Source organism: Staurois parvus, unplaced genomic scaffold (assembly GCF_062004578.1).
Source record: "Staurois parvus isolate SC_StPar_1 unplaced genomic scaffold, SC_StPar_1.0 ptg001461l, whole genome shotgun sequence".
Classification (NCBI taxonomy): Eukaryota; Metazoa; Chordata; class Amphibia; order Anura; family Ranidae; genus Staurois; species Staurois parvus.
In genome coordinates, this window is record NW_028319257.1 from 204012 (window position 1) to 216789 (window position 12778).

The 12778-nt window shown below is 42.4% G+C and overlaps 1 protein-coding gene across 1 annotated transcript in view; it reads right to left on the reverse strand.

Moving 5' to 3' along the window:
• Positions 1-128: 128 nt before the first annotated feature.
• The window catches only part of LOC149435854 (cocaine esterase-like), a 28504-nt gene continuing 15854 nt past the window's right edge, over positions 129-12778 (reverse strand). The window contains exons 7-13 of the mRNA XM_089662364.1: positions 12027-12122; positions 11128-11268; positions 7397-7474; positions 3471-3618; positions 1523-1672; positions 1288-1360; positions 129-321 (exon numbers count right to left, since the gene is read on the reverse strand). Of these exons, the coding sequence (XP_089518490.1) occupies positions 129-321; positions 1288-1360; positions 1523-1672; positions 3471-3618; positions 7397-7474; positions 11128-11268; positions 12027-12122 (879 nt within the window). The remainder of the gene's footprint in view (positions 322-1287; positions 1361-1522; positions 1673-3470; positions 3619-7396; positions 7475-11127; positions 11269-12026; positions 12123-12778) is intronic.

Consider the following 12778-nt stretch of genomic DNA (forward strand, 5'->3'; position numbering starts at 1 on the left):
AAATACAAACCAGCCAATCTCCAGCCACAAATGAAATATCAGCCTTTAAACACATTGGACTTTACTCTTGTTGCTGAGAAATGCTGTAGAATGGAGACTTGCCTATGTACTGTATAATCCCAAGGGATCTAAATCTCACCGTGCTCTGCCGCCTCCTGTGATATCTTCTGGATTTTGTCGGGAAGAATTTTGGTCCAAAATTCATATTTTGTGTCTTTCAGTCTCTGAGCGACCTTCTGCTTCGGGTGGATATCAATCTGCAGATATTCTTCATCCTGGTCATACCGCGGCCACTCAGCCAGGCCGGGCCCATTGGGGTCACTGAATTAAGATGAACAGAAATAATTATCAGTAAAGGAAGGAGAGAAGCTTACACTCTAAAATCCACACCACAGTCACTCACTATTATACATTTATATAGCTCTGACATATACCGCAGTGCTGTACAGAGAACACTGAGCCAGTCACATCAGTCTCTGCACCAGAGGAGCTTACACTCTAAAATCCACACCACAGTCACTCACTATTATTATACATTTATATAGCTCTGACATATACCGCAGTGTTGTACAGAGAACACTGAGCCTTTCACATTAATCTCTGCACCAGAGGAGCTTACACTCTAAAATCCACACCACAGTCACTCACTATTATTATACATTTATATAGCTCTGACATATACCGCAGTGTTGTACAGAGAACACTGAGCCTTTCACATTAATCTCTGCACCAGAGGAGCTCACAGTCTAGTAGCACAGGCATGAAGATGTCTAGATGGTGTTTGTTAATGAGAGGAAACTTATATTATCACAGCAAGACATACATATATTATATGGACAGGGGCGGACTGACAACTCATGGGGCCCCCGGGCAATAGGGGACCATGGGGCCCGAGTCCTTGCCCAAACTCAAAAAAGCCTATGAAAAAGGTACCAGGGGCATCTCATGGGGCCCCCTACTGACCCCGGGCCTTTGGGCAGTGCCCGAGTTTCCAAATGGTCAGTCCGCCCCTGGCTATGGATAATATTAGGAGCAGAAACCAAGACCCCAACATTGCAACCCAAGATTAACCACCAATGCACTATGAAGGGCTTTCTCCTCCAGCTCTTGAGTGTGTACAACATTATAGATCATAGATAAGCCTGAACCATTTATAATCATTTATGACTGGATATCCACATTCTTGTATAAGCCCAACCATGACTGGTTCTCTTTATTACTGGTCCAATGAGGTCCAGCCCTGAAGAGCAGTCTCCAGCACCGGAGCCCCGATTATTTGAGTCTTACCCGGTCCGAGCGAAGTTGGCCCAGTATCTCATGACATTCTTACTAAGGACCTTTTCATCTTCTTCTGAATGGCCTGGTGGAGAGAAAAGAAGTAACATATTCTGGAAGCTTCTACAGACGCCAAGATACAACGTGATAACCAGATATCAGATGGTTCATAGATGATCAATCACTGAATCAGCCTAGAAACAGAGTGAATAATAGAAGAGGCAGTTCCTGAGGAAGTTCGACTCACCTGAAAAGAGAATACCGTTATCAAGGAAGGGTCCTCCAATCACAAAGAAAAGCTCATCGCCATGGTCGGCCTTCACAAAATCCGGCTTAATATCTTTAAAGAGAGATGGACGACGGTGGAACTCGTAGAAGTAGACAGGATATCCAGAATCTGTGAGGAGAAGATGGTTTAAGCCTGGTTCACACTAGTAAGATTTCAGATGCAACTTGGGTCGCACAGAATTGCATGACAATAAAAATCCCCTTCATCCCAATGGTGTCTATTCACATCAGTGCAACGCAACAGTGATGTGACTTTGGGGAAGGGACCTGTGCTACCTTAGTGCCATGGATTGCGATTTTGTGCCCCAGAGACATCATGGAAACACATCAATGTATCTACATGCATTTTTTATGTGATTCTGGTACGTTTTTTCACCTCCAACTGTCCTACAGAAGTTACAGTAGTATGAAAATCATGTCAAAAACTTATCCAAAAAGCACTACATTGTACTGCAGTTACACTGCATTGGAAATGGGATAAAACTGCAGTTGCACTAGTGTGACCCGGGTCTTACTGTCAAAACGAGAATGCGGATGAAAAGGCATTTAAATTGGAATTAAACCCAAACCTGGGAAAAACGTGACCTCCCTGTCCTGCTGCTCCATCACCTAATCTATTAGGAAGAGCTTCAGAGACTTACCTGCTAGTATCCCTGGACTCCCTTCAACTGCCAGCATTCTTCGGCTCCATCCGGCTGCCAGCATTTGTGGGCACCCTTCAGCTGCCAACATCCTTGTGATCCCCATCAGCTAACATCATCCCCAGGCTCTCTTCAACTGCCATCATCCCCAGGCTCCCTTCAACTGCCACCATGCTCAGGCTCCCTTTAATTTCCATCATCCCCAAGCTCCTTCCAACTGCCATCATCCTCAGGCTTCATCTAGATGCCATCAATCCCAGGCTTCCTTCAACTGCCATCATCCTTGGGCTCCCTTAAATTGGCATTATCCCTGGGCTCCTTCCATTTGCCATAATCCCCGGGCTCCCTCCAGCTGCCATCATCCCCAGGCTCCCTTCAACTGCCATCATCCTTGGGCTCCCTTAAATTGCCAATATTCCTAGGCTCCTTCCTGCTGCAATCATCCCTGGCCTCCTTTCAACTGCCATCAACCCTGGACTCCTTTCAACTGCCATCATCCTCGGACCCCTTTCAACTGCCATCATCTCTGGACTCCTTTCAACTGCCATCATCCCTAGTCTCCTTTCAACTGCCATCATCCCTGGACTGCTTTCAACTGCCATCATCCCTAGACTGCTTTCAACTGCCATCATCCCTAGACTGCTTTCAACTGCCATCATCCCTAGACTGCTTTCAACTGCCATCATCCCTAGACTGCTTTCAACTGCCATCATCCCTGGACTCCTTTCAACTGCCATCATCCCTAGACTGCTTTCAACTGCCATCCTCCCTGAACTCCTTTCAACTGCCATCATCCCTGGACTCCTTTCAACTGCCATCATCCTCGGACTCCTTTCAGTTATCAGCATTCCTGGCAGCTGCTGGCAGGAAGGCATTGGCTGTCTCGGTGACAATTATTTTCTATGCAGAGCTGTATGTGTTCACCCATAGAAATTATCCTGATATGTGACATTAGGATAAATACCCCATTTCTTGTGAACATCAAATTTAAGCAGAAGTTTTGTATGTAACAATGTTTCTTTATCTGTATTAACATCCAAATTATCAGCAGACAATGAACAATCACTGATGAACCAGGCGCATCCTGTCCTATTATTGGTCCAGAAACTTGACAATCAGACAGGAAGTCAGCTGTGCACAGGAAAATATGTCCCCCCAGGACCGGGAAAGTATCTTGCTGATGCTCATATCTGATGACTTCATAAAAATGTATGAATCCTATGTTGGATTTTTGGGGGTATTAAAATATGACTGTTCCGGACTTACCTCTGTGATATTTCGCAGCTTTCAGGGACGGCATTACAAACAAGAAGTCTCCACACATGTCCAGGAAGCGGTTGCGGAGCTCAGCCGGGTCTGTCTCATCTCCAAAATATTCTTCCATCAGCAGCGGGATGACAGCACCTAATGATGCCTGCAATGGCGGAGATATGATACAATGTGTATCGCCAACAGAAAAACGGCCATCCATACAACCAATTCACTGCAATGGCGGAGATATGATACAATGTGTATCGCCAACAGAAAAACACCCATCCATACAACCAATTCACAGAGAACTCATTTCCAGCTACTTTTAGCTGTTTCAGTTTATTTTTAGCCATAAATTTAATTTGGCAGTAACCAATCAGAACCCAGTAAGACCATCTCTGATTGGTGAAAAGACAATCTCTGAGTGCCTGCTATGGGTTATTGGGCTTTCACATTGTCCCCGCTCTTCCCTGCAGGTCCTTCCCCACTATCAAATGACAACCTGCAGGAGCTGGACAATGTACACCGAGGGGGGGGATTTACTAAGGGTCCTTTCAAACAGGGTGGACCCCTTTAGCAGGTCCGCTTGCTCATCGGGGGATCTCTCCACTAATCCCCACTGAGCATGCGGAGGACAAGTCTGTGTCTGCTCACAGAGCTGCTCGCTGTTCTCAGTGGGCGGTCGGATGAAAATGGACCGCCTGTCCGGTTCCATCCGACACGATCCGATGGATGGAAGGAGAATTGGATCCCAATCCGGCTCTTTTTTGCGGATCGGATTGCATGTGTAAACAAACACATTCTTTACACCCGCCGCTCCATAGAGGAGAATGGAGGTTCCAATCAGGTCCACCTGAAAAATGGGCAGGTGGACCCGATTGAAACGTCCATCTGAAAGAGATCTAAAACTGGTGCAATCAGCTTCCAGGTATATTGTCAAAGCTTAATTGAACAAGGTGAAGCGAGAATCTATTGGCTACCATGCAAAGCTGCACCGGTTTTCATAAATCTCCCTTTGTGACCATCCAGCCTAACTAAGCAGGAAACAGTCACATTAAAGTGGTATGAGGCATACTGTGCTTCTTGGAGTAGTGATGTCACTAAGTTTTTGCAGTCAGCCTACAGTGAACATGAAACCTCTTATGGCTCACTTATGTATCTCTTCAATAATTATTTTTAAATGTTGCCAGAATAATTACCTGAAATAAATCTTTACATTGAATTGATACACACCAGCTGTAAGTCAGATCAGGCTTGCAGTGGGAGTGGCTGATCATCTGCAAGTTGATTGATGAATAGGGAAGGTGCTCAGGTGGCCTTGCAGATTGGTGACAGTTCGGGGTGGGCGTCACCAGTGTGTGATGTCATAGGTTGTTAGAGAGCAGCCAGGAGGCAGAATAGTGGCACATAGTCAGCAGAAGTGCAGGATCTGATCAGGATTGTCACCCTTCTTATACTATGTGTTGATTGCATTATGTTACGCATTGTCTGGCAGGTTAAAGTATACAGTCAGGTCCACAAATATTGGGACATCGACACAATTCTAACATTTTTGTCTCTATACACCACCACAATGGATTTGAAATGAAACGAACAAGATGTGCTTTAACTACAGACTGTCAGCTTTAATTTGAGGGTATTTACATCCAAATCAGGTGAACGGTGTAGGAATTACAACAGTTTGCATATGTGCCTCCTACATGTTAAGGGACCAAAAGTAAAAGGGACAGAATAATCATAAATCAAAACTTTCACTTTTTAATACTTGGTTGCAAATCCTTTGCAGTCAATTACAGCCTGAAGTCTGGAACGCATAGACATCACCAGACGCTGGGTTTCATCCCTGGTGATGATCTGCCAGGCCTCTACTGCAACTGTCTTCAGTTCCTGCTTGTTATTGGGGCATTTTCCCTTCAGTTTTGTCTTCAGCAAGTGAAATGCATGCTCAATCGGATTCAGGTCAGGTGATTGACTTGGCCATTGCATAACATTCCACTTCTTTCCCTTAAAAAACTCTTTGGTTGCTTTTGCAGTATGCTTTGGGTCATTGTCCATCTGCACTGTGAAGCGGCGTCCAATGAGTTCTGAAGCATTTGGCTGAATATGAGCAGATAATATTCCCGAAACACTTCAGAATTCATCCTGCTGCTTTTGTCAGCAGTCACATCATCAATAAATACAAGAGAAGCAGTTCCATTGGCAGCCATACATGCCCACGCCATGACACTACCACCACCATGCTTCACTGATGAGGTGGTATGCTTAGGATCATGAGCAGTTCTTTCCTTCTCCATACTCTTCTCTTCCCATCACTCTGGTACAAGTTGATCTCGGTCTCATCTGTCCATAGGATGTTGTTCCAGAACTTTGAAGGCTTTTTTAGATGTTGTTTGGCAAACTCTAATCTGGCCTTCCTGTTTTTGAGGCTCACCAATGGTTTCCATCTTGTGGTGAACCCTCTGTATTCACTCTGGTGAAGTCTTCTCTTGATTGTTGACTTTGACACACATACACCTACCTCCTGGAGAGTGTTCTTGATCTGGCCAACTGTTGTGAAGGGTGTTTTCTTCACCAGGGAAAGAATTCTTTGGTCATCCACCACAGTTGTTTTCCGTGGTCTTCCGGGTCTTTCGATGTTGCTGAGCTCACCGGGGCGTTCCTTCTTTTTAAGAATGTTCCAAACAGTTGTTTTGGCCACGCCTAATGTTTTTGCTATCTCTCTGATGGGTTTGTTTTGTTTTTTCAGCCTAATGATGGCTTGCTTCACTGATAGTGACAGCTCTTTGGATCTCATCTTGAGAGTTGACAGCAACAGATTCCAAATGCAAATAGCACACTTGAAATGAACTCTGGACCTTTTATCTGCTCATTGTAATTGGGATAATGAGGGAATAACACACACCTGGCCATGGAACAGCTGAGAAGCCAATTGTCCCATTACTTTTGGTCCCTTAACAAGTGGGAGGCACATATGCAAACTGTTGTAATTCCTACACCGTTTACCTGATTTGGATGTAAATACCCTCAAATTAAAGCTGACAGTCTGCAGTTAAAGCACATCTTGTTCGTTTCATTTCAAATCCATTGTGGTGGTGTATAGAGCCACAAATGTTAGAATTGTGTCGATGTCCCAATATTTATGGACCTGACTGTATGTGAACTCCCACCTTGTAACATTATAAATACCTTTTTTCTTTTATAAGTGATCACATAATCAAGCAGGGGGAGGAGACACAGCAGGACGCTGATCTTCCCAGTGAATGGCACTGCAGGGGGGCGTCAGCACAAAACTTTGAGGCTGCATTCACATTTGCGTGTTTTGTAGCCCGAAGCTTCAAAAAAGCTCAAACTTAAAAAAAATGAAATTGTTCTCTATGGTGCCTGTTTGCGTGATCAGGTGTGAACAGGTACCATACAGAACAGTTGACTTTTTAAAGTTTGAGCTTCGAGCTGCCAAGCTTCAAGCTACAATACACTCAGTGTGAGTGCAGCCGGAGAATGGAGGACAGAAAGGCTGAGCTCCCAGCACAGCCAGAAAACTGACCACACTGAGAGGAATGCGCTCTCACGCCTAGTGTGGTCAGTTTAAAACAGGAAAGCAGGGGGACTGGCAGGAACACCAGGTATATCACACAAAGGAAGAAATACAAGGAGAAGAAGATACTTTTTCACACAAGTTCGTGGTACAACAGACACATATCAGGAATATGAAATACTGGGGTAACATGTATTAAACAGCTCATATATAAGTGTTCTGCCTGTGTGTTCTGCTGTTAAGTATCATAAAAAAAGGACACCACCCTGCTTCACTGCATGCAGCCAAGCTCTCATTTCGGAAGATTTGAATTTCCCAACACATATTTAAAGTTAAACAGTAAAACAAACTAAGCAACGATGATTTACACAATGTGCACTGTGGACGCACACAGAGACGATCGTACCAGGAAGGGGTTGCTCTGTAGAGCAGCGGTTACAGAATCTCTATCCATTCCTTCCACCAGTCCGCTCAGATTTGAGGCCTGTAGGGGATGAGAAAAATCAACAAGAAGATTATGATGAACAATAACTTTGAATGAAGAGGAACGTATGACAGTTTTTAATCCCTCTAATTATTTTTAAGAGTTTTTAAATTGAAGATTTAGATCTTTTTTGAACATATTATATAAAATATTGTTGCTCTAACATATAATCTTACATTTTCTGCTCTTCTTAGCAAAATAATATGATATGTGCGCTGTACACTAAATAATCATAAACAATCAAATAAATACTGTTACATAAAAAAGTGCATAAATTAATTGGAATTATATTATTATTATACAGGATTTATATAGCGCCAAAAGTTTGCTCAGCGCTTTACAAAATTAAGGCAGACATCATAAACAATAATCAATCAAATACTGCTACATAAAAAAGTGCATGAATTAATTGGAATTATATTGTGATTATTATTATACAGGATTTATATAGCGCCAACAGTTTGCACAGTGCTTTACAAAATTAAGGTAGACTTCATAAACAATAATCAAATACCGCTACATAAAAAATGTGCATAAATTGAAATTATATGTCTACATTCACACTGTATATGTCTGCATTCATATATTAAGTAATTAAAAGTCCCAAAATCCAATAACACAGTGCTGTGTTACTGGATTTTGGGACTTTTAATTATTTAATATATGAATGTGGAATTATATAATTTCAATTAATGTATGCAAATTTTTTTATGTAGCAGTATTTATTTGATTGATTGTCTGATTATTTAGTGTACAGCGCACTCATTTTTGATATATTTTGTCTTTTTCTGGTGCTCAGGGAAAGAGTAGCAGCAGTTCACTAATTGTTTCACTATTGTTTCAGAATATATTTTTTTTTCACACATTTATTCACATATTGTATTGTCTGGGATGTGCAGGTTTTCCCCCTTTTTTCTGTCTTCAACATGATATAGTATGTGTACATTGCGACAAAATCCCCCTTTTGCTAAACATCAGTGTTCAGGTCCTCCTGATACAAACCAAAATAATTTGAACACAATGTAGCGCTTCCACATACAATTATATAACAAATCCATAATCCACTGTGGTCAATAATTTAAAAAAAAAAAACCAAAAACGTTTGCATAGCTGTGTGTCCATGAAAACTGCGTGTTATTTTTTCTGTGGGGCAAAATCGAATATTCTCAGACTAAATTCTCCACAGGTTGAGAATATGTGAATAGCAAAAAATAATGCATTACAGCCACTTTTTTTTTTATAAATACAACTAAATCACATACAAGTGATATCACAGTATATATTATGTAAATATTACACAATTACAATAAAACCAAGAATTTGAGTGACTTTGGCAAAGGCATAAATTGTAATGACTAGATCAGAGCAACCTCAGAACTGCAGCTCTTGTGGGATGTTCCCAGTCTGCAGTGGTCAGGACCGACCAAGGAAGGAAAACCAGCAAAGGCTGCCATGTGTAGTTCGATCCAACAGTAGAGCTACTGCAACTCAAATTGCTGAAAAAGTGAATGCTGGTTCCAATAGAAATGTGTCAGAACACAGTGCATTGCAGTTTGCTGTGTATGGGGCTGTGCAGCCTCAGACCAGTCAGGATGCCTATTAGCATGTTTCACATGACTGTCATATGCCTTTAAGTATAATATGGTATACTCAGTGAGCCCTTAATAATATAGCAGCTAAAGGCACGGAAATGTATCCACAATAAAACCTCTTAGAATGCATAGAAAGAAAGTGCAGAGCTAAAAAAATTAATTAATTAAGATCCGTACTAGTAATGGTGTAAAACATATTCAAATCATAGTCCAAAGTCAAGCTAAAATGCAGGTACAGGTACAGGAGATGATACTCCACGTTCCAGTGGCGAGGTGATAAATAGTAAAAATACGCACTCACCAGATGCGTATCTTTCAATACGCATATAACCAATATAACCAGAGGTCCCCCTCATGGTATGCGATGGATGAGCTGGGCCGTTTTAACGGACTCTCCAGTGTACAAAAGTACACTGACCGTATAAAAGTGAAAAATGGCCACCGGACCTGTATTAGGAACTGGTGGCTGGACGTCACAGTGTTATGGCCCCTTTAAAGGGGCCATAACGCCATGACATCCAGCCACCGGTTCCTAATACGGTCAGTGCACTTTTGTATACTTTTATTTTATTGAATGTTTCCTATCCACATGGAATAATAATTTTTTTTAAAAATACTACACCATGGGCTACTTTTTGTTGACTCCTCCGTGAGCCAACGTTCATTCCTAGAGTCCACACCTCATGGCACAGGAGCCATTCCCATTTGCTGACATCAGCCCACCAATGTAGAGAAAGACGCCAGTTCCAGTGCACATTTACCTAAGAGGCTTCCACGGTGACACCCGGTGATTTATACCAAGGGAGACGACCGTTTTGCTGCCCAATACCAAGACGGGGGAAAGTCCGTTAAGACAGCCCAGCTCATCCATCCCATCCCATGAGGGGGACGCTCTGGTTATATTGGTTATATGCGTATTGAAAGATACGCATCTGGTGAGTGCGTATTTTTACTATTTATCACCTCACCACTGGAACGTGAAGTATCATCTCCTGTACCTATCACCTGCCACAGACTGTCACCAGTTTCATTTTAATATATTATAATTTTATGATATTTGCGTTTTAGCTTGATTTTGGACTATGATTTGAATATGTTTTACACCATTACTAGTACGGATCTTAATTATTTTTTTAGCGCTGCACTTTCTTTCTATGCATATGCCTTTAAGTGTTCTTTATATTTTGTCTCTGCTCCTCCCTTTCCTCTGGTTTAGTTCATGCTGTATAGATAGCCCACCCCTTTTTCCAGTAAGGCATTTCAGCTTCAAGCCTCATATCATGAAGCAGATCACATTATGATCTTTTGACCTATCAGATGTTCATTGTTGTAAGATTCTCTCAGTTTATGGAATAAACTTCACAAGATCTACAAGGTGTCATCTAGATCGAGTCACTCCCTGTGTTATTCAACTAAAATTGGTGTTATCGCTACGTCATCACAACTGTAAGTTACAGAGATCACACTTTCAATGCTTAGATTGGAGAGACAGAACACCTATGCTGACCCGTGTTCACAGCCAAATCACCTATAATAGCATCAGAACTGGACCATGGAGCAATTGGAAGAAGGTGGCCTGGTCTGATGAAACACATTCTCTTTTACAAACTGGGAATGGCCGGGTGTGTGCACACCACTTACCTGGGAAGAGATGACACTAGGATGCAGTATGAGAAGAAGGAAAGCCAGCAAAGGCAGTGCAATGCTTTGTCTAGTGAAGTCCATGACTTATGGGGCAAGGCTGTTTTGGTGGCAAAGGGGGACCTGTTCAATATTAGGTGGGTGGTCATAATATTATGGCTGATCTGCGTATATATATTTATTGTGTCATAGTTACACTTTATATACTGTGATTTCCCTTCTTTTTTATTTTGCTATCACAGTGGGCAGTGATTTTATATATGTTTTACATAACTTTATTTAACAAATAAACCTTTAGTATGGTGCACCCAAGAGACTGGACTTGAAAAGCATTAAAAGGCAGAGTTCCCCTTTACACACCCATCTACAGCCATCTGCAATCTATGATATCTGTGGAGCCATACGGAGCATGCCTCTTACCGCGGGGATCATCCAGCCGAATTCCTGCTCCACCACGCCTGTCATAAATGCTATTGGATGGTTTTCTTTTTCCGCCAAGATCTGCTCTGCAGGTTTAGGAAGGAAGACGCCATCGACAGTGGCTGGGGGAACCAGAAATTTCTGCAGGGGGTGGAAAATGGAAGTGTTATTCATGGGGGAACCCCAACCCCAGAGCATGCTGTAACATGGTACTATTCTTTTTTGGTGGTTCTTAATGGTGTAAGGCAGGGGTGGAAAACTGTGGCCTTCCAGTTGTTGGTGAACTACAAATCCCATCATGCCTCTGCCTTTGGGAGTCATGCTTGTAACTGTCAGTTTTGCAATGCATCATGGGACTTGTAGTTCTACAACAGCTGGAGGGCCACAGTTTTAAATGTCTGTTGAAGGTTATGAAACTCCTCTTGCCTCTCCTGGACCTGTTCTTGTGCTAAAAAAAATTACCTCTCATTATCTGGGGATATGACAATAGAGGAGAGTTGGGGAACAAAGGAACCCCAACCCTTTGTTTATCAAAAAAAGTCATGTGATCGCCATGTTGTATCAGTGCTGGAATGGTGATCACATGACTTTTTTTTTTTTTTTTTAAAAACTATACTATGTCATTATTTTCTTTTATGCAAACTTAACCTCATTGGTACACATGGTGAAATATTAGGGTCATTTCAACAAAATTTCAGCAAAAATGCCAGTTTGAGTGAAACAAGACCACCAGATCCAACTCAACATGCAAACTTTGCTCTTCAAATGTGCTGCAGTGGAACAGGAAGACCACCTATGAAAAAATAGCTGAGCCTCAGCGTGATATCCATTGGGTTTGGGGTCATGGGCAGTATCCATCTACAGTATGAAGGGACATTATATAGGCGAATATACGGTACCATCTCAGTACTTATGGAAAGGATTTCCTTTTCAGATTTTGCCTTCAGACAATCCACCAATGACGCCGAATCACAGCCAGAAATGTTGGCGATTACCTGCAACAACAAGATGGCGTCTGATTATAGGAGTGCTGCTCAGTCAGGTGTGATGTCATTTCTCAATAGATGAAAATTCTCCTCTTATTGTAGAACAGTTTGGGGACCCGGAAAAAATAATGTTCGCCATCTTACCAAATTCTTCTTGATGCATGCTTCCCTTCCCATCTCCTCATCCCTGTCCTCTCTTCCCATCCCCTCATCCCTGTCCTCCTTTCCCATCTCCTCATATCGGTCCTCTCTTCCCATTTCATCTCTATCCTCTTTCCGTCTCCTCATCTCTATCTTCTCTTCTCATCTCTATCTTCTCTTTCCCTCTTCTCATCTGCTCACCTCTATTCCCTCTTCTCATCTCTATCTTCTCTTTCCCTCTTCTCATCTGCTCACCTCTATTCCCTCTTCTCATCTCTATCTTCTCTTTCCCTCTTCTCATCTGCTCACCTCTATTCCCTCTTCTCATCTCTATCTTCTCTTTCCCTCTTCTCATCTGCTCACCTCTATTCCCTCTTCTCATCTCTATCTTCTCTTTCCCTCTTCTCATCTGCTCACCTCTATTCCCTCTTCTCATCTCTATCTTCTCTTTCCCTCTTCTCATCTGCTCACCTCTATTCCCTCTTCTCATCTCTATCTTCTCTTTCCCTCTTCTCATCTGCTCA